Genomic DNA, 27,328 nt, shown 5'->3' with positions numbered 1-27,328 from the left:
GTTGGAGACAGAAGACCCCTGGCAGTTGTCTGGTCCCCTAACCCCCACCATGAGGAAGCCGAGACCTCAGAGCCAAGAGGCTCATATAAGGTCACTTGGCTGGTAAGGGCACAGATGGGACAAGAATTCAGGAGTTCAAACTGAGCTCTGAGCTCTTTCCACTACACACGCCCAGCTGACAGTTTTCAGTGGTATAAACAAGCTTTTGAATATAAGCAACTATAAATAGCAATTAGTCAGAGTCTTGTATTAGATGTGTTGACATCATCAGCTGAGGCAACTCTGCTACAGAGCTCTTCTGACGCTCACTCCGAAACCTCTGCAGTCACATCCTTCTTTGCTTCCACCAGCACCAGCGTGGAACCCCTCTGGTCCGGACCACATCCCTCTTCCAGCATCTCTCAGCAATCCGAGCTGCGTCACAACATTCCCTGTGCACTTGCTTTTCTCATCTACCTAGATCATGTATTTGCAAAGACGGGGACCGTGATTTTTCAAATTCTTTTGCACGTTCCCACCATACTGAGCAACCGCTGACGTCTTAAGCATAATAATCGTTCAATAAATATTAGCTATGTGACAGGCAATGAGCTAAGCATTTTACATGCATGATTTCATTTAATTCATTCCCCAAACTCTAGGTATTATTTGTCCTATGCTCACAGATAAAGATGCTGTGGTTTGGAGAGGTGAACTGATCTGCTCAAAGTCACACAACTGGAAAGGGGTTTTGGTAACGAGATTCAACCCGAGGATTATTTGCCTCTGAAGTTTGGGCTAATTCCTGTCTTTCCCAACAGGACCTGCTTGAGTTTGGTACAGGCCCAGGAAATGCACTGGGGAAAGTGTCCCAGGTGATTCCAACGTGCAGCCAGGTTTGGGAGTCACTACCCCATCCTCTGCAATCTTACACTAATGGACAAGTGCACCCTTCCCAGCTCTCCTCAGGTCACACACACCATGAAGAGTTGTTTTCTCTCCTGAGCTCAATCCCTTCCACTGGAATCCTCCACAGCCATTTCTGGACACAGATAGAAACCAGAAAGTTCTTCTAGGACGGGTAACAGGATTCTCCTGAGGAAGAAGCCCCAAGAGTCCATCAAAGAAGCCCTGACAGCACAGCCCAGGAAGGGGCAGAGTTTAAGACCCCATTATGTTTGCAGGGGGCCTCACAGTGAATAATGCTATATGCTCTCTTCTTTGGGACTTGAATGAGTCATCCCCACATGCCATATATTAGCTAATGACAGACCTACATAATCCCACACCACTTTCCCCAAGTTCAGAATGGACACTATGGTTTTCACTGCTATGCCTCTAACCCAGGCAGCAAAAAACACCCCAAAACATCCTTTAGGTTTGCTTTGAGCAGCTGGTCTCTTCTTCCACTACAAAGAACCCCCCCAGGGGGCTCAGCACAACTACCTGTGAGGGAATTACTTGACCCCTTTTTGTAACAATATCGAGCACAAGACCAAGGCTTTCCAAGAGACCACAAGCAGCACTTCCAATGAGCCCTCTGGACTCCCTCCTTGCTCAGGGACTCCGTCCTGGTTCAGTTACCGCTCTCCCCCACATCGTCCTCTCTCTCTGGCTCTGCTAATAGCCAGGAACTCCTTTCTGCCTAGCGTAGCTGAGACAGACTCAAAGACATTACTAAATACTAAGCACTAATACACACAGAAATTACAGGAAGCTAAATATAACGGGGGGGGGGGCGTGCTTTCTAAAGTAGAGGTGTCTGTCCTGCCACAGCCGGCTTCAACGGCTTTGCCCCTGGTCACACCCAGTCCTGGGATGTCCGCCAGCCCTTCCCCAAGCATGCTGCCTGTGCTCGCTCCTGGCTCCTGGTCCACCTCCGCCCAAGGGATGCCCAGCTCAGAATCCCAGCAGCTCCCTAACTGGACGTCTTGTGGGATCTGTGGTCCAGACCAAGAGAAAGACACCCCCCCCATCCCTGTCATACAGAATGGGAGCTGAACTATGGCTGAGAGAAGGAGAGATTGAACAGCGGCTAAGCGGGCCAGGGGCTGGAGGAAAGGTTCTTCCCCAACTCTTTCAGGTCACACACACGGTGCGGACTTGTCTCACGCACACAATGTCTTCCCCTGAAATTCTCCACAGCCATTTGTTATTTCAAAGAATGTTCAGTATTTTGAAAACTGATCAAAAGTAGAAACCAAGCCTCCCCATTTCCTGAGCCACTGTTCTTGCCTTTCAGAGTAAGAGAAACAATTCTTGACCCTATTTTCTTTGCTTATACACATGGTATAAATCTGTATGATCGAGAGGAATTCATTCTCTACAAGAATCTTAATTTGTCTGAGACTGGCCTTCTTTACAGCATATATTCTTCTATCTTAGGACTCCTCAAAGAATACAGACTGAGCCAGACTAGATTCATCACTGCATAATTGGATGCTTACTTTTAGTTGTCCTAATTAGCCAAAGAAAAGAGAAATCACATTTTAATTTTCCTTAGGAAAGAGTCGAACCTCGTTTTGTTGTTTGTACCACTCTTCTGGGATCTTACAGACAGTACTTATTAGAAAAAGCAATTGAGGATGAGGGCAAGGGAGGCTCTCTGTGGTCACGCACTACCCTTATTCCTGTAGAGGAGTTTACACTTGGATGATGCTGAAAACAGGTTAAAAAACTACAAAGATGAGAAACAGGGCTTTGACAGTCCTTATATTCTATAGACCCTAATGGTCCTAATACACCATTAGGACTGTATTTGTACTCCTGTGCTATCTAAAAACATGAGTTAGCAACTGCCAAATTCCTTTAAAGTCTGTGAACACACTTGCTAGAGAAACTGCAGACTGTTGCAGAAAGCCTGTAAATGTCAAACATTTTTAGTACTTTTCTTTTTAAGGAGGCAATTTCCAAATCAAAATTAGTTGAAGCTACAATTTGGTTTGTATCGAGTGGGCGGGTCCCCAAAGAGTCCTGTCGATGCCACGTGTCACAAAATATTGGAGGCATCTCATACATTTAGGGCCCTTGCCTAATATACATACCAATGATGGCTTGAGACTTTTAAATCACTACAGGTTTGTGTTTTTTTTTTTTTTTTTTTTTTGAAGATTCTATAGCAGGTGTTTGAGAAGCCTCAGGAGAATTTTATTGTGTCTAAAATAGCAGCGGCAAGTGGTACTGGAATCACTTTCCTTTTCCTGGTAAGTCTGTGGGCAAAATCTTTTGGGTTTGAAAAGCCCAGAAATCAACTATCGCTTAGGAGTAAGAATGCAGGATCCTGGAGTCTGAAAAGCATGTGCTTAATTATTTCTTTAGCCCAACCAAAAAAATACAGTTGTAAATAAACCCGGACACCTGACATTTAGGAGAGAGGTTGCTAACTGCATTAACGTCGATAAGCTGAATTGGGCCTGCTTTTTGATAGCAAAATACAAAGAGACTTTTTCCATTCAATGTTTTCTTATTCTCCCAACAACTCAGAAATCCAGAGCCACCAGACTCACGACCACTGGAGCAGGTAAGCTGTGGGAGACCATGAACCTCACATAGCAACAAGAACTGTCAACAAAGGCAAAAAAAAAAAACAAAAAAAACCCACCCCCAGAAATATGTCCAAGGAGAACTGTTCTCAGAGTGCATCACCTGGAGAGCTCATTAAACAGATTGTGGCCCCGTCCCCAGAGCTGCTGACTCAATACATCTTTGGCACTGGAGTACTTGCTGTTCTAACAGATTCCCAGGTGATCCTAAAGCTTCAGGTGTGGAATCCTACTTTGAGAAGCGCCTCCTAGGGGAACATGCTGAAGCGGGGAGGGAGAGGCAGCACGTCCCAAGCACTAGCATTACAAATTCCTTTACCATGTAATCCTCTGTACAACTGACAGGCCTACCACCAGTTGAACGGTAAGGAAGCGGAGATCCAGGGAGGTTACAGTATTGGCTGGGAAGCGAGAAGGCAAGAGACCTGAATCTGCCCCATGTTCCCAGTGCTTCACCCCACCACCTTCAACCCCAATCAACATCACATCCACAGTAAAAAAAAAAAAAAAAAAAAAAAAAAACATACCCTGTTAGGAGCTGACCACGCTGTCTTACAACTTGCATACTTGCTAATAAAACATCCTAACTTGACATCTCAGAGCAATTCGACCACAAACACGCACAGCCACTTCTCAGCTGGGGAGTCAATTTCTACCTGTAAACAGTCGTTGGGCAATTCCAACAACCCCCTAACTTTTGGCTCGCTCATTTCCTGTACTACTCAACCAACTTCCCAAATCCTCCTTTCTCAGAAAGTCAACCCTAACTGGGCACATAAGAATGACCTGTCCGGACCCAGGATGTGCCACCCCACCTTAAACAGAATCACATGCCAGTGCTTGGACTTTTCAAGGCTCCTGTGGCTGAGGACCCTGATTTGTATTTATGGGCATCAATATTACGTCTTTAGGGTAAACTCCAAGCGTAGACTTCCACCTGAGCTTTGTACAATATGCATCGTAGCACAATGCTTAATAAAGGCTCTGTGTTGACAATGACCTGCGGTAACTCTCCATATCAGGGAGTCCCTTACACTGGATAACAAAGCAACTCCAAGATCTGTTTCCATGACAACAGCAGCATCACACAGGAAAGAGCAGGAAAGACTACAGAGAGGCTCTTTAGAAATTGCTACCACGACGCATACACACTTTACGAGACTAAAAACAACGTTCTGGACACTAGATTCGGGGTTAAAAATCTTTTCTTTCTTCAATGTACTCTCTAATGATGTGACTATTTTTAAACAACTAATAGGAACTGATTCAGAACACTATAAATACCATCCATCTACTGAATTTCAAGAGGTCTAAAATTAGGTTACCAGGTTCATCAATTTCCCTTAGAAGATTCTAGGAGAAATAGACCAAACCTTCCTGCTGGCAGTAAGACCGAAATGCTCATAGTTCAAATGCTATGGTTAATAAGTTGCATTCATTTAAAACCTAATTAGTAAGAAACTCCAAAAACCATTTTTTCCTGCATAAAATTAAAGTGGGAAACACCTTAAGAGACAGGAGTTTCTTAGAAGGCCCTTACAACAATTTGCCACATACTGAAAATAACTCACAGCAGTATGTGTTAGAACTAAATCATACGTTATAAACAAATGAGAGAAGAAAACATTACATTTTCCTTTTCTACTATGCTCACGATGGGCCTCTACGAATGCCTGCTTTTCTCTCCTGGTTGAAGTGGAAACAAAATGAAACACCCAACAACTGGAGTAGGTGGGTGGGTGGGTGGGTGGGTGTAATGATTTTTCCCTCCTGGACCATCAAAGAAGGGCCCTCTTACTAAAAATATCCTAGAACATCAGCCGGAATGGGGACCTATTTTTTTTTCTCAGCCCCTGGGAGGTAAGGTTATTTCACCTACATGTGTACCAAGTTATTTTTAAAACTTTCCTTGCTCTTCTCTGGTAAAAAGAACCCGGTGGCCTGTTATGTTCACATTCACCGTGAGCACGCTGGCTGATGCAGGGGCCACATCAGGAGCATCAAGAGATGCAGAAGAGAACTCTCTCCCTTGAGCCAGAAGGCACAGAGTGCTTCACAGACAGTTTGACGGGCAATTTTTTTTTTTTTTAAGATTTTATTTATTTATTTGAGAGAGAGAGAATGAGAGATAGAGAGCACGAGAGGGAAGAGGGTCAGAGGGAGAAGCAGACTCGCCGCTGAGCCGGGAGTCCGATGTGGGACTCGATCCCGGGACTCCAGGATCATGACCTGAGCCGAAGGCAGGCGCTTAACCAACTGAGCCACCCAGGCACCCCTTGACGGGCAATTTTCAACCTTGTCACCAGCACGGGAGTCAGACACCTCGACTAGATGGCACTCGTGCAAAGAACTGTGTGGTTACTCATGCTTCTCAGTGACCGTCCATCCGTCCTTCCTGCTAAGAGGATGCAGCTGGTTCAGAGACAACCTGTGTGAGCAGTGCTGGTGTCCGTGTAAAGTTAACACAAAAATTCTGGGTAACATAGCAAGGTTACCTCAGGCAGAGTCTCCCCTCCTCTACTCATCTCCTTGCTAAGTCAGTATTTTATTCAGAGCCAGCTACACACCAGACTGTGGACAAGCACAGAGGACAGGGAGACAAGTGAGCAATGGGCTTTGCCCTGCACAGGCTACAGTGTATGGGCAGAGATGGAGCAACAATTACAGCACAGGGTTAGAAACATCTTCAGAGAGGTAGCCACAGAAAGAACTGAAGAGGGGGTGCCTGGGTGGCTCCGTCAGTTAAACGTCTGATGCTTGATTTCGGCTCAGGTCTTGATCACAGGGTGGTGAGATGGAGCCCTGCATCAGGATCCACGTTCAGTGGGGAGTCTGCTTCAGGATTCTCCCACTCTCTCGCTCTCTAAAATAAACTTAAATCTTTAAAAAAAAAAAAAACCACAATGAGAGATCACGTCATACTTGTCAGGCTGGCTACTGTCAAAAAGACAAGAAGCAACTGTTGGTAAGGATGCGGGGAACAGGAAACCCTCGTGCACTGCTGGTGGGAGTGTAAGTTGGCGCAGCCACTGTGGAAACAGTATGGAGGTTCCTCAAAAAATTAAAAAAAAAAAAAGAAAAAAAGAAAAACCACAACCATATAATCCAGCAATTCCACTTCCAGTATTTATCTGAAGACAAAAACACTAACTGAAAAGACATACACACCCCCATGTTCACTGCAGCATTATTTATAAGTTTCCACGATCTGGAAACAAACAGTCTATCAATGGATGAATGGGCAAAGAAAATGTAGCACACATATACTATGGAACATTATTCAGCCATGAAAAATGAAACCTCGCCATTTGCAGCAACATGGATGGACCGAGAGAGCATCATGCTAAGTGAAATAAAACAAATACTATATGATCTCACTTGGAATATTAAGGAAAAAGAAATGAGCTTATAGGTACAAAGAACAGATTGGTAGTTGCTGGAGGTGAGCAAAATGGCTAAAGGAGGTCAAAAGGAACAAATTTCCACCTATAAAATAAGGGGATGTAATGCACAGTGTGGTGATTCGTTAATATTGTACTGCATATTTGAAAGTTGCCAAAAGAGTTTTGTTTTTTGGGTTGTTGTTTTTTTTTTTTTTTTTTTTTTTTTTTTTTTTTTTTGCCAAGAGAGGACTTAAAAATCCTCATTACAAGAAAAAAAAATTTATGTATGGTGACAGATGTTAACCAGACTTATTGGGGTGGTCCTTTTGTGAAATATACAAACACGAAATTGTTACGGTGTACCGTCAAAACTAATAATGTTCTATGTTAATTATACCTCAAGTTAAAAAATATGGTCAGGTAGCAGGGCAGAAGGGCATTCCAGAGAGAAAATTCAGCATCCTTTTGAGCCTCACCTCAAACTTGAAGTGTGGCAGAGCCATCTCTCTTCCTTCTGGGTAGAGCAGGGCTAGCATCCCTGGTCATACTCCTTGGAACTCCCTGTTCTGGCGTCCCTCTTCTATTACTAGAAATGTCTACTCTTTGGAAGTTCTTTTTGGAATTTATGCTAAACTCTGCCTTCTTATAATGCTTAGTCATTGGGTCTGGGTCAACCCCTGGTGTTCCAAAGTCAAGTCCACCTTTCCTCCTAGGAAGGAAGGCAGCGCTCACTGATTCCTACAACTTCTTTTCTTCACCTAAACATTCCTAACTCATTTTCTGGGTCTCTATCCTACAGTGATCCTACCAGTCTCTCAACACCTCTTTAAAATCTGCTGTCCATACTGCACTTCGGATTCCAGATGACGACCTGCACCCATGGAGAAGTGTTGCTTCTCTCAACTTGGGGGATGCTCTGCTGCAGACCACAGCTGCTTTAATAAAACATGAGTTATGGATATATTGTTTTGTTTCAATCAATCCTTATTTACTCTCAGGAGCTACCACGTAATAAGAATATTGTGACTGAATAAAAATTTTTGAAGTTCAAAATATTTCATTATGAAAACCAAAATGCTTCTTACAAAAGTACCTTCACCAAAGAACCAAAAGTGTTAATGGAAAAAAAAAAAGAGAGAGAGGCTTATTAAAACACATCACAAGACTTCTTCATTCCTATCTCCTTTTTCTATCTACAGATTAAGAAACTTAGTTTGATTTTATCTGAAAACCTCTCATGACAAGTGAGTAAGAGAAACCTTCCTGTGCAGAGATGAAGCCACAGCAACAGAAAAGGACACAAATCCGACATGTGAAGGCATTTATGTCTAAAAGGTGGTGCTCCCAAACAATGAATCATGGAACACTATATTAAAAACTAATGATGTAATGTATGGTGATTAACATAACAATAAAAAATTTAAAAAAATAAAATAAAAGGTGGTGCTCCATCCTCAACATAGAATTCAAAATTACTTGCCTATCCAATATTAACTCTCTTCTTCTTTATTACTGAACTACCTTGATTTTGTTCTGCGTAGAAATACACCCAGCTTAAAACAAAACAAACTCCAGGGGCACCTGGTAATGCAGTTATGGAGCACCTGAGTAGTTCAGTCAGTTAAGCATCTGACTCTTGATTTCAGCTCAGGTCCTGATCTCAGGGTTGTGAGCTCAAGCCCTGCATTGGGCCCCACGCTGGGTGTGGAGCCTACCTAAAAAAAAAAAAAAAAAAAAAAAAAAAGCAAACAAAACAAAATACCTCCAAACTCCATGTTTTCTAAGGAGGAGTGGCTATGTGACACAGTTCTGGCCAATATGGAAGTTGCTAGATTGGGTTTCTGGGGGAGTTCTTTAAAAGGGAGTAGACTCAACAGGCACCTATGCTCTGACTTCACCCTTCTCTTTCCTCCTGCTTGGAACATGGATGGGATGGTAATGGAACAGCCACCTTACAACGAGGGCAGCAAAGGGGAGAATGAAATCTGCACAATAAGATGGCTGAACTGAAAGGCAGAATGAGGCTGGATCATTCATGGAATGATGAAGATGCCACATGAGCCCTGGACTCCCAGTTCCACACATTTTGTTATAAGAGGAGAAAGATGCTCCTTATTCAGGCCTAACCACTGTTTGGTCAAGTTTTCCAGTCTTCCTGCTTGAACATAAGCCTAAGCTAATACACTGAGCATGAAGCCATCTAGACACGTAGAGCAAGCTGCTTTCTTATCACACAGGTGAACAAAGAACTCTCAGATATGTGGGTGTGTTCCATTTGGATAATGCTCTGGGAGACCACAGCACTCTGTCATATTCTAAAAGTATCACAGGATGACTTCTCGCAAACTGCACTGTTCTAACAAGATGAAATCTCGAAAGCTCTCCAAGTCCAATCATCTCAAAAATCAGTGATTTTTGAAATCAAATGATTTCAATTTCCTAGGTTCCCTTCTAGGTCCTGCCCCAACAAACAAATTCTGTCCGAGTTCTAATCATAGTAATGCCTTTACAGTAAGCCCCTGGCACCCAGCATCACAGAAGCACTTTTCCATGCCTTTATAATCATCATTCTTAATGGCTGCACATATTCTATCACACTGATGTATCACAATTTATTTAACTCCCTACTGTTCAAGAATGTTAGGAGAAACCGATGGCTGCAGAAGGAAATTTAAGAACAAGGATGCTGCTACCAAGCCAATGTGCAGCCGGGCCATAACTTTCCATGGGAAGAATCTATTAGATATAAATTATTCTCAAGGTTTGAAATCCAACACTTATCCAGAATGGCTGACATTCAGAACTGGGTGGTTAACTAGATAACTCTAAATAAGACTGATCAGATACATTTTATTTTGAATTTTATAGACCACATATTAACATTAGGATTATGAAAAACATGTTTTTTTTGGAAGACACATTCAATCACATGGTAGGCCTCAGGCTTAATGGACATGGCCCAGTTTATTATACTAGATGGCATGGCATTATAATCACAGAAGAGAAAAAGTCTCCACTGATCCTAGGATGTTTCCTTCTAGCTATATTGTTGGGAGGAAACAAAACTTTAAGATTTGTCTTTTCCCTGGTAAGAGTAATATGCATTCGGCCAGCCAAAAATATTGAGCACTTAACGCGCCGGGCACTAAGTTGAATAGAAGAAGCCTAAAACAGCATACCTACCACTCATGGTGTTTCATGCTGGTCAAAGAGATGAAAAAGTAACCAAGTAAACATTATGGTTTTCAGCGGTGGCAAGGGCTATGAAATACACAAAGTAGGATGGATTACTAGAAAGTGAGGGGAGGCTGTGATCTAAAGAGGCCTCTCCAAGGAGGGGTCATCCGAGCAGAGACCTGAATGGTGTGAATGAGCCTCACTGCAGAGGAACCCACAAGAGCAAAAGACCCGAGGCAGCTTGGCATGTTCCAGGCAAGGAGGTAAACAAGAGCAAGATCACAAGCACCATAAGCCTTGTTGACCAAGGCAAGCAGTTTATGTTTCATTCGAACAGTCAGAGGCAGCCAGGGAAGGACTGAGACAGAGCAAGGCAATGATCTGATTTGCCTGATATATACAAAATCTCACCCTAGCTGCCGGTAGAGGATAGACTGCAGGACGCAAAAGCAGAAGTGAGGAGCTCAGCAGGAGGCTGCGTTGCTGGACTGCCCCCAGTTCGGCTCCCAGATGAAGAGCAGGTTCCCTAGGTGAGAATATGATCGAACTTAAGCATACAACTCCCAAGCTGACAGCAGGGGCGTGGACTTGTAGAGCAGGTCTGTTTCACTTAATGTGATTCACTTTTAAGTTTTCAACTTACCATTTCCCCCCATTCTTGTTCTGTACATCACGTTACTCTAAATCACCCATTCGTAATGAAAAAACGTAATTAAAATGAATTACCTTAATCTCGGTGCATCATTCAAATGTAGGAAATGCAAAAGAGAGCAGACCTGCCTTTCTAATTTTAAGAGCCTGCTGTGTGATCTCTTCTTTTTCAAGCTTCCCTGGTCTTTTGTGATTAATTTTAGTAACAGGAGAACGACCTGTTTAAGAACAAATGAGTCATGATACAGCTTAGTATCTAGAAACCTAAAATCACCCTCCTCCACAGAGAATATCATTTTCAAGTATGAAATCTCATGTTTTAAACATTTGTACCCCATGTTAACTCTACAAAGCTTCCGGCCTTGAAAGAGAGATGGGAAGGGACAGGCATGGAACTCAAAATTGTAGAAAGCAAGCAACATGCAAATTGCCTTCTGAAAGGTACTTATGTTTTAGGACATTAAAAAAAAAAAAAACCCTCACTTGTAAAAGTTTATAATCTGTGTATTTCAAAATATAGTCTTTCATTCAGCAGTTTCCTACCAATATAAATTTCTCATGAGCATGAAGAGCTACCTCTGAGTTATGTATAAATTATCTATCCTGGCACAGTTAGGCATATAATGTACGTGCACCTAGAAAAGCAGTGGTCAGGGGAGCCTGGGTGGCTCAGTCGGTTAAGCCTCTGCCTTCAGCTCAGGTCCTGGGGATTGAGCCCCATGTTGGGCTCCACGCTCAGTGGGGAGTCTGCTTCTCCCTCTCTCTGCCACTCCCCGTCCCACCCCCCCCCCCGTAAAATAAATAAAATCTTGGAAAAAAAATAGAAAAGCAGTGGTCAAATTGGAAAGAAATCAGACTACTGCTTCCTAAGGTAGCATCCTTGGCTGTGTCATTTCCCTTCTTCTTGAACTGCGGTTATAAACCCTCTCCAGATTAACTGTACGGTTAGCAATCACCTTAACAAATATAAATTCAAAATATGTGGTTGAAAAAAACAAGTATTTCCTTTTAATAAGTTGTTTTTCCCATCAACATTTAACAGAAAAAAATATTCACCAAGTTAAAAAAAGAAGTCTGGTCACACAGTTAGTGAGCACAGTTCCACAGACATCTTGCATAATTTTGTTAAGCTTAAACTTTAGGTACTAAACAGAAATTAAATTAAACTTAATATTTTTAAATAGTTCACCTTCTAAAGACAGTAACTTAAAATCAATGGCTGTATCAATACCAGAAATGTCTGGTATTGATTCTGAGACAATCTTCTGGAATATTTTACAGATATTTTATGCAAACCAAGGAAATTGTTTTCATTTATTTTGGTATCAGGGACTTCATTTTTTTCTATTCTCTCAACAAATATTAATGACCACCTAACCAGGAGGCAGATATCCTAATAAGTATTGGGGATACAAAGTTAAATAAGATTTGGGAGAAAGAAAATACTACAGTAGGATCAAAATAAGTCTTCCTATGGTCAACTGTTACATTAATGACTGGAGTGACCCACCCTTCCCAGGATCCACACCGTGTATGCCCCGCTCTGTGGTGCTTAAGTCTGCATGTCAACTTGACTGGGCCACCTGGTGCCCAGATATTTGGTCAAATAATGGTGTTTCTGTGAGGGACTTTTTGGATAAGATTAACATTTAAATTGGTGGATGAGTAGATTGCCTTCTCTAATGAAAGCCTCAACAGAATGAAAACACGGACAACCCTCCCCCCACCCCAAGCAAGAGAGTTCTTCCTGTCCGATGACTACGAATTAGCACATGGGCTTTTTCCCCACCTTTGGACCACAAACCAAACACCAGCCCTTCCTGCATCTCAAGCCTGTTGGCCTTGGGACTGGAGCTACACCTTTGGCTCTCCTGGGTCTCTAGCTTGCCTGTGGATCTCGACACTCACCAGCTGCATAAGCCCATTTCTTATAAGTCTGTGTGATAAACTTATGCACATCCAATTAGTTCTGTTTTCCTGGAAAATCCTGACTAACCTACCTTCACAGCGACTCTGCGCTTCACCATGTGACCCGCCTTGGTGAATGGGACATCAGGAAACGTGGTGCTAGCAGCAGCTTAAGCGTGCGCACATTTAGCCTTGCCCTCTTCGTGAAAACTACCAGCACCACATAAGAAGCCTGTGCTACCCTCCTGGAAAAGCCAACACAGAAAACCGAAGCATCCTGGCCAACAACCCCAGCCAACAGCCAGTGGAGTCATCTTATGTGAGCCTGTAAAAACCTTTGGAAAGTGTTGACGTGTGTTTTATAGATATATGAACGTATAATGACTGGATTACCAGTGGCTGGCAATAAAAGGATGGACTAGGGGAGAAACAACCCAGAGCCAATAAGACCAATTCACAGAACACGATGGTGGCTATGAATATGGAGGGAGAGGCAGAGCCCACAGAACTTGGGGGACCGCTTAGATGTGGGAGACAAAGGAGATGGAGACAAGCCAGATGATCCCAAGGCTTCTGGCTTGGGAGACTGTGCACAGATGATCACCTGGTATTATTCCAACATAGATTAGGAGAACAGGAATAAGCACCAGCTTGGACTACTAGTGGAGGAAAGGCAGGGAGAACAGGCAGCAGTAAAGACAACAAGGATGGTGTTCTACATCTTAAATGTCGCATCCTCAACATAAAGAACCTGAGCATTCTCTCCACATCAAGGAAATTATCTGGGGAATGCAATCAGGACTCTTTAGTACCTGATGGCAATGTGACACTTAATTGGGACAAGGACATTCTTCTTAGAACCTAGCTTTTTCCCTTGGTATAAACTCAAATGTGTTTTGGGAATCTGTTAGATTATAAAAATTGAAATGCAAGAGGAACAATGATTAGAACGGACCTTCCCACTGTCCATCTCACCTCTTGCTAGTACTAGCCGTCATCATTGTTTGCTCACAGCTGTCAGAAGGGGTACTTTCTCACTTGTCTCATTGGTCCTCGCCACTGTCAAAGGCATATACAGAATTCCTAGTAAGTGAGCTCCTTTGACTTTGTTTTTGGCCCTTGGTCTCATTGTAAATAAACAAATGTGGCAATGATAATGCTAGCTAGAAAATCCTCTACAAAGCTCCCTCTCCTGGCCCCCAAGGAAATGTAGTTCTCTTTTTGTCCACAGGAGACAGTCTCCTGCTGGAAATTCATTAAGCAGAAAACAGCCAAGGTGAGGAAGGTACCAGCTAATTGAATGGGACTCGACTTCAGCTTGTGGAAAGGAGTGACTCACTAAAATCCAAGAACAAGCCTCAGGCATGAGCCAAAAAGCTCTCTGGGCTGGCTTTCAGCTTAGAGTAAAGCCAATTAGAACAAATCTCTCCAGAAACCCAGGGTCCTGGAAAGTACTACCTTCTACCTTCTTGGGGAGAACCCAAACTAAATCTCCAAATTGCTCTAGGCTCTCACAGGATCCCATCAGCCCTACATGCTTGGTCTTCACTAGTTCACCTTGTTGTCTCACTTGTGAATGCTTTTACCATTATAATATCGGTGGAACTTATTTCAAATTTCTCTTGCCATTTTAAGATTTCTTGACTCCAGATTCTAGTCACAAAAATAGAGAACTTTTCCACTGGCAGAAAAACCTGCCCGTCAAGTGGCTTTGCTGATAATATCTGAAGAGCAGATATTAAATATACATCAACCCACTTGATATTGAGGAAAGAACAGGTTTGGAAGCAGAGGCTTGGTCCAAAGCTTATGAACTATTTTCTACTGGATTAACCAACCCCGAGCCTTGAATTTCACACTTACACAATGGAATTCATATATGCCTAGTGTATTTCTGTATGTTATCCATTGAAGTAATCATCTGAATAATGCTTATTTGCGTGCATGACTTCCCACTAAGAATAAGCTATTTGAAGACAAGGACTGTCTTTTAACCTTTGCACCCCACAGTACCTGGCAATAATAAATATCCAAGAAGCGTTTAATGATGGCATACAGTGAATACAGAAAAAGGACCAGACCTAAGAGATAATAAATATACATCAGGTAATATCATGAAGACACCATTGCTTATATAGCAGAATTTCTAGCTCTGGGCTTCCGATGATTTCAGCTCCAGTAGTAGGCTCCTTAGACATCATTGCCAACAACAATTCTCAGGAACAGGTTAATTTGGTTCTCTGTAAATCATGAACTGATATTACTAAGTCCTTGTACAGGTCACGAAAAATAAATAAGGAAGCCATCATACCAATTTGTACCCTAACCAGTCAAAAGCTTTGGCCCAGGTCCACCATTTCTTAAACTCCCAATAGTTAAGACAATGATTTGAAATGGTTTGTGAAAAGTAGGGAAGTCCATCAAGAATGTTTCTTCCATCCCCCTCCCATGGTGCCCTAATAATGCTGATGAAATACCCATTCATAGGTCTTGGGGAGATTCATTAACAGTCCACGTATAGCTAAAACCAGGTAATTCAACCCTAACGACAATGAGATAGGTACAACTGATGGCAAATTAGGTTATCAGAACTTCTTCCACTTATTCTGGTTCAACAAATCTCTTTCAAGTACCCATTCTGTTCGAGGCTCTGCACTGAACTCTTGTTTTTCAAAGGGAAAAGATACAGGATCTCTCCATGAAGGATTAGCTGTGTAGGCATGATCATGAAGCAGTACAACAATTTCTTTTTTTTAAACCAACATGGGTATTACCTAGAAGTGCCACTGAGGGGCTGCATGATGGTTCCCACATGCTTCACACACACAAGTCTCCTTCAAACCTGATGTCTAGAGACAGTCTGTAACTCTCCCAAGAAAATACTCTTTTAACGTTATCAACTTACCTTTTGGACCCAAAACTGTCCCACCCGCCTTAATCACTGCCCCTTGTGCAGATCTGGCTCCATTGAACTTGGCCATGTCCCCAAACAATCTCACCACACTCTCAAAGGCCGACAATTTGCCCAGAGTAGAGATTTTGAGAAGAATGTGCTACTGGACTTACATGCCATTCCAAGAGTGGAGTTCCAAGGATGTTTGAGCAGTGGCAACTTAAACCTCTGGATTAAGTTGAACTGCGCCCCCCCGCCCCGCCCCAGGTGACTCCCTCGAAACCAGGCATTCTGGCACACTGATGAAATGTGAGCCACTATTACCTCCACCCCCCCATCATGGGCTAAAAACAATGGATGTGCCACCACCCAGCTGTCTCCTTTAATACATCCGAACTGCGGATGCAAGTCTTTGAGGCTATTTTTAATTCCCATTTAAATTAATTTGGTGCAAAAGTAGCAGGAGTCCCTTCCCTTGGAGGAAATACTTCTGTTACTGTGAATCTGGAACATAAAATAATCCACCCACTGAAGAGCAGAATTAGCACGGGAGATTTTTGTTGGGTTTGTTTCCCTGAAATAAACTTCTCTTGAAGGTTTCCTGTGGCATCACAGCACGTGAGGAATGGGCGAGTGCAGAGGGTGGTTTCAGGACCCCGTATAGGCTTCCTCTGAGGTTTATCTAGAGGGGATCCCACCAGGCCACAAAGAACACTGCAGGTCTCCCTTGCAAGGGTTCTTTTTACAGGTCCTCTTGTAAAAGCGTGTCACCTGAGTTTATGTGCCACCGGACAGCAGCATTTGGCAAGAGAGAGAACTCTCTTAAACCAGCAAGAGAAATACCAGAATACTGGTCCTACTAGTCTGTAAAAGAATTTGGAAAAGAAATAAATCTTAAAAATCTTTGAAACCTCTCCAGAAAGCCTTGCCTCCATCTTCTAAGGTGCTTTCTCTCTCTCCACACTTAAACTCAACAGCATTTTAGTTCTTCCCCATTTACAGCAGCTACCCTATAGTATCATTATTTGCATGCTCAGCTCATCTTTTTGATAAGGGAGGATGCATCAGGAGGGCAAGAACTGTCTTCACCTTCACATCTTCATAGCATGAAGCCCTCAGTCAGTATTTAGCAATGGAACGCCACTGAGGGCTGCAAACAACTTTAAAGACCACCAAATTCAACCTCCATATTAATAAATAAGAAAACTGAGGTACAGAAGGATTTTCAGTGACTTGGCAGGGCAGGAGTCCCAATTCCCACCCCAAAACTCTTTTGACCTCACTGGGCTGACTTTTAAATGCAACTTTTTAAGCACCTGCACCTTTTTACAAATCTCCCTTTGTCGGTTCAGGAATAGAAAAGTGTTTAAGGTATAACTGGGTTTGCTCACAAAATTGCCTTATTTCCATATTAAATGTAAAAGCACACTTTGAAGATCTGCTAATTAAATTTCTACGTTTATTTTAAATGTTTTGAATTTTGTTACAAATGAAGCTCTGAAATGTTGAATTTTAAACAGTTTGGCAGCCTTTGTCATTTGCTCGGTTTCTAAGACACCAGAAAGAACTCAAGAACAAGAGAATTCTCAAGACCACCATAACGAAGAGAAAGTAATTTTGCACCTGGACATACAGCCCCTCCCCAGGGTCCAGCCCCGCACCAGGTATCACTTTTGGATTTATGGCCATTTGTAGGATTGTTTCTAGGTCCACTCTAAGCATTTATAGTCAATGCCCTCGAGCTTCCTCCAATGGCTCGGTTTCCCCATCTTTGCAGACCTGAAGATGTACTCAGATCAGAAGCCAGCCTCCTTGCCTTTCAACAAGTTAATTTCTTCACTTATGCTCTTCGGAACATTCTGGAAGGCACCCACTAACTTGTGATGCTGTGTGGATGTTGGTTGTCTCCCAGGTGAGGTACACTAATGACCCAGGAAGTTATTTTTAAATCACCTAAATACTGTTTAATTGTATGGCTCAGACAGAAAAAACACAAGGTATTACAGGTACAGTTTCTCCCCAGAGAGGCAGGGACACTGGTGAAAAGGCACAAGGCAAATAAATACAAACAAAAGGAACACAAAAGCAAGGGAAGGGAATTACCTGGGGTGAGGGGGGTGGGGGTGAGGCCTTTGAACAGGTCAGTCTCTTTCCCTCTTCCTCAAATGCTCACAGATGCAGTACACAGAGCAAATATTCCAAAGATTGTCTGAAGAGCCGTCTAGCATTTGTGTGGTTTTAGACGTACCACATAAAGACTTTTCTCTCGCTACAACTTTACGTATGGAAAGGATGTGTGGTTCTTCATTTGGGGATTTCAGGGCAGAACTGAAATTGGGAGGAATGTCTGAAAGGGTGCTTCACAGTTTTCTCTCCCTTAAGACACACACAGAAAACACAAAGTACTAAGAAAAATGAATACACACACTCATGCATACTGGAAGACCTGAATACCCCGCTTCCCTCTAGCAGGGTGGGCTTCAGGAACAGATGTTATTTGAGCAGAGATGGTTCTAGCAAGAGGAAGGAGTTCCAGACTGACGGACAAAGCAGCTGGGGAGCTGAAATTTTAAAAGGTGAAGGGCAGGAGTCTGAGAAAGTCCGCCCTCTAGGACCCACCCCCACACCTGCACCCCATGCCTCACCCCATCATGGCCAGAGCAAGGAAGAGAAAAACATCAGCTCAGGGGATCAGTGGCAGCTGAAGAAACAGAAGCATCGTTATTTCTTTCCAAGAGCAAAAATTACCCCCCACCCCCACCCCAAAAGGTAAGGCTTGTCCACATCCTAGTTCATGCCTTAATGGGGGATAGAGGGGGTCGCAGAAGGGAGGTTAGCTATTTCTCAACAATGGGCCAGTTTTATTTCTTTGTCATCTTACAAAATCTTAGACGCGGGGCTGGGGTGCTGGGCAGAGCACCAAGCTGCTTTCTGAGGCTGCACATTTGGCAGCACAAATCCAGCACCAGCTCAAAGTGCCTTTCCAACACCGACTCTTTCATTTTCCTCTCCTCTTTCCTTGCTGCGCACGGGGTTGCACTTGAAGTCTTGGAAATGCTTGGCTTTCATCTCGGTAGGGAGTGTCTGGAACACTGCACATCCAGAGGAGGTAGGGGAGGGCTGAGGATGGCCCAGCATGTTCAGAGAAGTGGGCAGTGGGCGGAGAGGGGTCCTTCCATTCCTCCATGGAACCCAGACACCCTTTCTCCTCCCCGAGGTGCCCGACACATCTGCATTCTTTCCACTAGCCTGCTCCTTGAGTCTTGAAGATGACCTCTGTTCAAAAGAATTTTTAACTATTTCCCTTTGGTTCCTGTAATCTGAGCAGTGCTAACTTCACACTACTCAGTACCTGTCCTTTCATCCTGAAGATGCAAGGTACAGTATCTGTGCACCTCACAGGGTCTGTCCTTCCTTGGTCCCCATGTGGGAATGCCCTGGAGGCTGCAGAGCTGGCATCATTAAGCGGCACATGAACTGTGTGCATCTTAAGCACTCGGCATGTGTGAAACAAATCTTAACCTAAAAACTTTAGATTTTCAGGGAAAAAAATGCTTAAGGTAGATCCTTCCATTCCATTACCCGGCCTTTCCCATGCCCTTTAGCACTTTTCTAAATGTATGAACAGAACTTTGAAGGATCACACCAAGGTAGCAGCTATACCAACTTCTCCACCGACAGTATGACCAGACCACGGCACCCTCTCTTCCCTTTCGTGAACTTGAGTCAACCACAAACCTCTTGGACACTCAAAGGCCATGTCACTATGCCCCTGGATCATTTATGTCTTTCTCCTATATGCCTCAGTCTCCTCGTCCATAAAATAAAGTTAACCTAGGTAAGTCTTTAACACCCCTTTCAACTCTATAACTCTAAGACTTTAAAATGTATTCAAAGAAAGATAAAATAAGAAAATCCTACCATCTCATCTCAGCTCTGTGTCCTGACACCTTCGTGCTTTTCCAGTTATCCCCCTGCTGCAGTTCAGTCTGAGCATCTTGCGGATTTGTACAACAAATAAATCACGCTGCACACAGACAGCAGATACTTCTCATGCCCTGCCTGCACAAAGCCCTAATCATTGGCCTCTTGATGCCAACAACCAAAAGGAAAATTTCTACTTGGAAGAGAACGCACAGACTGTTCAAGTACTTTTTTTCCCCTCATATTTAAAAAAAAAAAAAAGTCATCTCTTATCTTCACTTTCGTGGATATTAAAATGTGCGACTAAGCATCTATAGCGAGTCAACACAACAGGGAGTAGGGACAGAGCTCGGATGAACACATCGGATCCCAGGTGTGTGTCCCACTGTATCGTGTGACCAGCAGACTGGCACTAAGCCTTCCTGCCTGGCTTGGGGATCTAGGAGTAGGGTGGCCACATAATGATCACCAAAACAGGGAGAGAACTTAACAGACATTAACTAATCTGTAGCAGGCATAAACCAAGACTTCCCCGTGGAAACAAGACAGTCCTGCGCAAACTGGGATGTATATTAACTATCTATGTGTAGTAACAAAAGCTTACAGAATTCATGACATAAGCAGAGAGCTGGCTTACAGCCCTTCTAGGAAATTGCTAAAACAGCATCACTGTCTCGGTCTTCCTCCTACTCCTCTGCCTGCTCCTCCTTGGTCTCCCCTCCTTCCCTCCCTCCCTCTTCCATCCAATCCACTAGAGTTCTCCGCAGGGCTCTCTCCTGGGCCCTAAATCTCTTTTCTTCTCATTCTATCCACCCCCTTTCTCTAGGCAAAAGGATCCACACCCAAAGCTTAAAACAAAGAACAGAGGAATCTGTATCTTCAGAAGGACACACTCTACTTCCAGCCCCCACACCTGCATTCACAGACAACTGTCTTCTCGATGTCAGATTTCTCAAACTGCGCGTGTCCAAAGTGAAACCCTTGATTTGCCCTATCCCATACTCCCAAATACATTCTCCCTCCATGGTCTTGATGGCCTCCATCCATTCATAGGTTTGGGCCTGAAGCCCGAGAGTTTTTCCTCAACATCTCCATCTCCCTGATCCCCCAATGGCTGAGAGCTGCTGATTCAGCTCTAAAGTGTATCTTGAATGAGTTCACTCTGCCCATCCCCAGTGCTGCCACCTCCCCCAAGCTCCCACCACTTTGCCTTCTGTGCTGATTCTTCATCCTTTGGTTGGTATTCCCCATCTTCACCCATCCATCAAGCCCACTTCCTAACCTGGTCCATTTCCCATAAGGAAACCAGAGAAACACTTATAATATGCAAACAGGATCAACATCTCCTAATTTAAAGCCTTTCTCTAGATCCCTAGTGTTCCTATGATTGTGTTCAAAATCCTCAACTGCACATCTGACGACCAGCTTGCTCTTCTTCTCTTCCACACTAAACTTCCCACTTTAGTGCTTTCTCACTTGCTTTTCCCTTTGCCTGAAACAGTCTTTCACAGGGCTCCTTGTGCCCCAGCACACACGTGTGCACATCTCCTTCCGTTTGCCTATCTCCTACTTGTTCCCAAAGCTTGGATTAATGCCATTTCCTTGGGGAAGGAAGCCTCTGACCACCTAGAGTAGGTCCCTTGGGTAAACACACTCAGAGAACCTCTACCCTATTTTAATTAGTGGTATTTTCCATATCTATCTTCCCCCATATTAAGTACTTAATAACGAGTACTTGGGTGCCTGGGTGGCTCAATTAAGTGTCCATCTCATAATTTTGGCTCAGGTCATGATCTCGGGGTCATGAGATCGAACTCTGCATTGGGGGCCGCACTCAGTGGGGAGTCTGCTTGAGATTCTCTCCTCCCCCTCTCTGCCTCTACCCCTACCTCTCCGTGCATGCATGTGTGCACACTCTCTCAAAATCAATCAATCTTTAGAATGAATTGATAGACAGACAGATAGTACTTAACCAAAAGAATGAAGAAATGGAAGGAGGGAGAGGGGTCAGGCAATGACTACACTCCTGTGGCCTACCAACCCCCCACCTCACCCCACTCCTGCTGGAACCAAAATGGGAGAATGGAAGGATGGGTTCCGAATAATGAGCAAGGTGGCCAGAGAAACACCACTGTGATGCTTAAGGCCACCTTTCAGGAAAGCTGGTACTCTGCATCTATTTTTACCTTTAAGATGCCCAAAATGGAGACAATACTCCAGAAAGAAGGGGAATGCACAAGGGTCGGTGGGGCACACTACTGTTTTGTATGTTGGTGGGTTGTTCACGGACATGGGCTTTCTGGTCCGTGAACACAGAACAGGATGATCTCCGAGGCTCTGGGTCTCCCACGTTCTAAGCCTCTGCGGGTTGGTGGTGGCTTTGAGCCCGAGGCTCCTGCTCTGTGCGGCTTCCACCAGCATCTTGACCAAAACGCAGCATGGCTCCACGCACTCAGGGCACAGTGGTAAGTTCCTTCCTTATATGTGCTAAAACCACACACATCTGAACCCCTCAGAGCTCACCATGGGTATGCCCTCTTCTGAAAGGGAAGAATTCAGCCCTGCCTACACTGACAGAGCCACTTTGAAATCTGTGTTTCCTGATGGGAACGAGAACCAAAGGTAGGAACCACACTTGGAGCACATAATTTAAGTATTAGTGACTGAAGTGATCCAGCAAAAGCAATTCAGAATAGAAAGGTCTCCTCTTCCAGTCCTCCTCTGCAAATTTCTTTTTCCTGTTAAAATATTTATCACGTAACAGCCCAATTTTCCACTCAATGCATTTTAGATATTGGAATTTCCCATGCCTCCTGACTCCCACTCTCCTTTGCCGATCCCATTTTTCAGTAAACAAGAGATGCAAGAGAGATGCTCACTAGAGACAGGCAGAATTAAGGCACAAATAAAATTATGTATTCACACATGGGCAGCTTCAGAGATCAGTTGTTCAGTGGAACAGATGCTAAATTATTTAAATCAACAGCAGCATTTGTAATACATAATGAAAAGGCAGCAAGGATCTCATGAAGCCAACTAGGAAGAGGTGGTTACACTGGCCCAAAGCAAGGATGGTCCTATTAGTCAACAAACCGTTAGGGTGAACCATAAAGGGTGATTTACGTTTGTTGTGAAATTTGTCAACATCTTCGGAAAAGAACCACACTGTGTTTGTGAAATCTCCTACTATAAAGTTGGTGGATTTAGCTCATGTGGTTGCCCACAGTGGAAGAGTACAAGCTAAGAAATTCTCCTCTAATCCCCAAGTAGTCCTACCAGGGCTCCCAAAGGACTAAAGATCTGTTCATCAGTATGAGCCGAAGTTGTACAGGACTCATCGACAAGTCTTCCCGCTAAGAGTATGTGCCCAAACAACAGCTGTACAGGCATTAAAAAAAGGTGAAGTCAGAGATCTGCATTAACATCAAATAACAGTTTCCAGAATTACTTACATCGGTGTCGGGTCCCTTATCCGCACCCGGACAAGAAAAAGTGACAAATTCATGGCACCTCTTGTGAACCACAAAACAGCAAACTGGTAGAGAGAAAAGAAAACTAAAATTAGTAATTTAATACACAAGCTTTGTTTTCCAAAACAGGGCTATGTCCCTTTAGAGGTCAGTTTGATTTCACTATAGACAGAATCTCAAACTGCAATCAGAAGACATTTTATTCAAGACTCAGCAACATTTGGTATTCATTGGACTTACAGATAATAGAACCATAAAATGGCAGGTCTGACAGGGCCCAAGGAGACCTAAACCCTAGTTCCTACTCTCTAAAGTTGAGTTGGGGCGGGGGGCAGAGATCATAAGACACTTTCCCAAGATATAAGCCACAAATCAAAATTTAAACTCTGCCCTGTCCTATACCGATACATATGCCTGCATATAAAGGAAGGTCTAACACATTATACCAGGGGGGAGGGGAGTAACAGATTATACATAGAGTGATATCTATGTGGGTTGCAGAACTTCCTCAGCAGAATTCTGAATTCAAAGAACTCATTAAGACACAAATCCAGGGGGCACTGGGGTGGCTCAGTGGGTTAAGCATCTGCCTTCAGCTCAGGCCATGATCCCAAGGTCCTCAGAACAAGCCCCGCATTGGGCTTCCTGCTCAGCAGGGAGTCTGCTTCTCCCTCTCCCTCTGCCCCTCCCCCTGCTCATGCTCTCTCTCTCTCTCTCCCCCCCTTGCCTGCTCTCGTTCTATCTCAAATAAAATCTTTAAAAATAAAAAAAGGCACAAACCGAATCTACAGAAAACAGCCCTTTGAAGTGGAAAAAAAAAAAAAGAAAAAAAAGGCGAACACGTTCACACCTTCTTGCACATGCACGCTTGCCACACACGCTGTCACCATTTGAGGGAAGTCCCCAAAGGTCTACCACATCTCCTACAGAGCAAATATTTTCCAAGTTCAATGTGGTTTTGGTAAATATTCAGGATGGGTCAATAAGAGAACTGTTATAGAAATTAATAAGTAATCCCCTAAGAGTTTCTACGGATAAGATGATGTGGAGGATCCCAAAAAATAATAATAATAAATGACCCGGTTAGTCCTTCCTCACGCACTTGAAGTCTACCAAAGGGTATGACCAACTCTTCCACTGTTCTTTGTCGAACATGCTAAAAAATATACCCCCCCAAATAGTGGGTAAGCCCTAAGTCTGTGCCACAGAAGGCAGGCTAGAGCTCCCCAGATTCGGGGCTCTTTTCTTCCCCCCAGAGACACAACTCCCTGCACATGTGGCCACAAAGCCAACTGAAGACAGTCCATAGTTCCAGTGAGCTCCAGAAGATGGCAGGTTTGTGGAGATCCCAAGAGGAGGGCAAGTGCCAAGCCTCGTGCCGAGAAGGCAAGCAGAAGGCCTCGAGCCGCCACGAAGACATTCAGAATGCCTTTGATAAGTGTCGCCAGCCACTGAACGGTTTGAACAAGAGTCATCTGGACAAAAACAGTGCTTTAGAAGGGCAGATGGTGGCAACAGGAAGAATTTCATGGACTAGATTTGGGCCATGAGGCCCAGTTAGAAGAAGCCTCTTGTCTAGTCTATGAACGAAAGTAATTGCCCATCATTATGGGCATCTGCTAAGAAATGGAAATAATAGATGCCAGAGAAATTGCAGAAGAACGGACTCAACTTGCCAACGGACCACAGATACTGCTGAGCAACCTCTTACGTGTCATTTGGATGGGTCCCTTCACACTCATTACTGAGTCCTCATGACACTACGTAATAGGTGTCAGTATCTACATTTTATCAAAAAGAAAATATCGTTTCCCCTTTCCTCCCACTGTGTCCTAAGCCATTGACAGGAGCAGAAAAGATGCAAGAGGCGATGCCAAGATTTTATACATGGGTGACAGGAAAAGGAGCACATGAAAGGAATTACATATATATTTAAAATATATATATTACAAATAAGTGTGTGTGTGTGTGTGTGTGTGTGTGTGTGTGTGTGTGTGTTTTAGATATATAAAATAACCAGAGGATGAAGATATGGGAATGCCCTGCCAGGGTAGTGGATAAAGGGTGGTTTTCTTTTAAAATAGTTTTAAGGTGGTCATAATACAATGTCACTATAAAAATACTTCTGTAAAAAAAAAAAAAAGAAAAGAAAAAATGTGGGCCTGGTATGAGCAGGCAGCATTGGACATAGGAGGGAACCATGCATAGGAAGCTGCCAACCGAAGAGGTCTTGAAGAGCATCCTTTTGGAAGCAGAGGCACCTGAGGGAAGGGTTCTCCTTGACTGCTCGGCCCACCCACCACACCCACCCACCAGGAGGGCAGGAGAGGACAGCGAAGCCAGAGAGAGCCAGCTCCCAGGCTGCCCCCGCAGGACCAAGACACTGCAAAGGGCAGCACTTAGCTCCTCCAAGCCCTCAGAGCAGCTTTTTCCACAATGCTTCTGCTAAAAGCATCTCCACTGCAACCCTCTCCAAGGATGGATAGATAATAAAGCAGAGCTGCGATAGCACAAATTAATCTCATCTGCTCACTCTCCTCAGGCACAAAGTCATTGCTCACTCACTGGAATTAGAAAGATAAATTACGAAAGGAAAAGGGTCACAGGAGCATTATTATTTCCTCATCAGAGTTTATTAGGGATATGGTATTTTGAAGGGAAAATGTGCATTCGGATTCCCCACTTAATCGTTCGACATACTGGGGTTTTTTTGTTTTTGTTGTTTGTTTTTTTTTTTTTTTTAAGCCACTCTGCATTCAGGTGAACACTTAGGAAAACCTGTATTTGTCAAATCCATTTGGATGGTTTTTTGTATCTGTCCTTTCTAGTCCCATTTACCTGTCAATGCAATTATAAATCTCAACCCACAAGTATTTCTACTGTATGCCTCAAAAAAAAAAAAAAAAAAAAAGTCTTATATCCAATTTTATCCCAAGAAGCTCCAGGCCCTCACTACGCAGTATAATTTGCAGGGGCAGTTATAAAAAGTCCCACCTACCCCCAAAATTACTTCCTCCTAGCCTACCTTAGCTTCCCCCACTTCCTGCCCCCCCCGCCCCCGCCTTACACATGAAAGTCACATCTAGAAAGGACTAGATTCACCCAACAGGAGGTGGAGAAAAGGATCCCGTGGGAGCCGCTCATGCATGTGAGCTATCTGGAAGATAAAGACCCTGTAAGGCCTGTTCAAAGACCCAAGATTCAGAATGATGACCAGAAGAAGAAGATGAAACAACCCATGAGTAGGTGAGTACAAGCAAGGAGAGAAAGCCCACTGTTCCCCTTCTCCTATCCCACCCCCACTCCAGTGGCAGGGGAGAGGGGCCCTGGGTTGGCAGACTCGGGCTGCATACAGCATTTGTCTGGGGAAGGCCATCCCGGAAAGCTGAGCAAGGGTCAGAGATTCCAAAATAACAGCTGGTGGGCCTTGACCTTTGGTTTCAAGTTCCCAACTAAACTGGGTAATGCATATTTTGTAAGACAATATAATGCAAACATTTGAGAAGTCTTGCTAGGGTCGCTGAAGAACGAGGAACAGATTGGCTCAATAATACAAGAGAATGTATCAGGTTTACCTGGAAATGGTCAGCACAGAGTTTCCCCAGGCTAAAAATTAGGGGCGGTTTTTATCTTTTATTTTTTTCAAAATTCTAAAGGTCTTCATCTTGCCATGCTGTATGGAGCCAGGGGAGTGGGGAAGAGCTGGGGATAAGGCAGTTCTGCCAAACGGTGTGGATTTCGTACATATTCGTCTGACCTTGGCAGGCAGGAAGAGGAGACCCGCAACACGGCAGATTCCTCCTGCCCCATCGTTTGTCCTGGAGCTGGACCCTTGGTGCTTAAACAAGCCTTTGCTTAAGCAAGCACAGACCGGCCAATCAAACAGAGACGAAGCCCCATTTTCCAAGACCTGGGGCCTGTCTGCTTATATAACCAAATGATAGGTTTTAAAATATGAGACTGTCCTGCAGCTTAAAGTCGCAAAGTAAATCTTCATTCAATTATTTTCTAAGCACAAAATCGCTTTCCTCTAATCCTCTATGTGATATGCCTACACTGCCCAACGGTGATGGATGACACGTGAAACACACAAATCACACTAAGCAAATGACGTCGGTGGACAAAAGATAAAGACCAGAGGCTTGGCCAAATGATGATTCTTAACATTACCTGGCTTTAAAATTGAGGGTGCTTCATCGACTGATCCATATCACATGCTCATCTTACTTATGGAAGGAAGCTAAATGGAAATTAAGGAGAGTGTTCACCATCTGTCAGAAGTAGATTTCCAAGACAGAATAACAGTCACCCATGTTTGGCTCAAGAATTCATAATGATTTCTAAAATACAGAGGTGTGTGCTGATGCTGCCATGTGAATGGAAGTTAACAGTGGTTTTCAG

The 27,328-nt window shown here is 43.7% G+C and overlaps 1 protein-coding gene across 2 annotated transcripts in view; it reads right to left on the bottom strand.

The window, feature by feature from the left end:
- The window catches only part of PRKCA (protein kinase C alpha), a 399,391-nt gene that overhangs the window by 224,066 nt on the left and 147,997 nt on the right, over positions 1-27,328 (bottom strand). For both annotated transcript variants that reach the window (XM_088028179.1, XM_088028178.1), the window contains exon 3: positions 22,910-22,992. In XM_088028179.1, coding sequence (XP_087884305.1) covers positions 22,910-22,992 — 83 coding nt within the window. The remainder of the gene's footprint in view (positions 1-22,909; positions 22,993-27,328) is intronic.

Source organism: Eumetopias jubatus, unplaced genomic scaffold (assembly GCF_037043125.1).
Source record: "Eumetopias jubatus isolate StellerSeaLion01/CBP00866 unplaced genomic scaffold, mEumJub1_p1.0 scaffold_10, whole genome shotgun sequence".
Taxonomy (NCBI): Eukaryota; Metazoa; Chordata; class Mammalia; order Carnivora; family Otariidae; genus Eumetopias; species Eumetopias jubatus.
The sequence above is the reverse complement of the archived record's forward strand: the minus strand, read 5'-3'. Positions and strand labels throughout refer to the sequence as shown.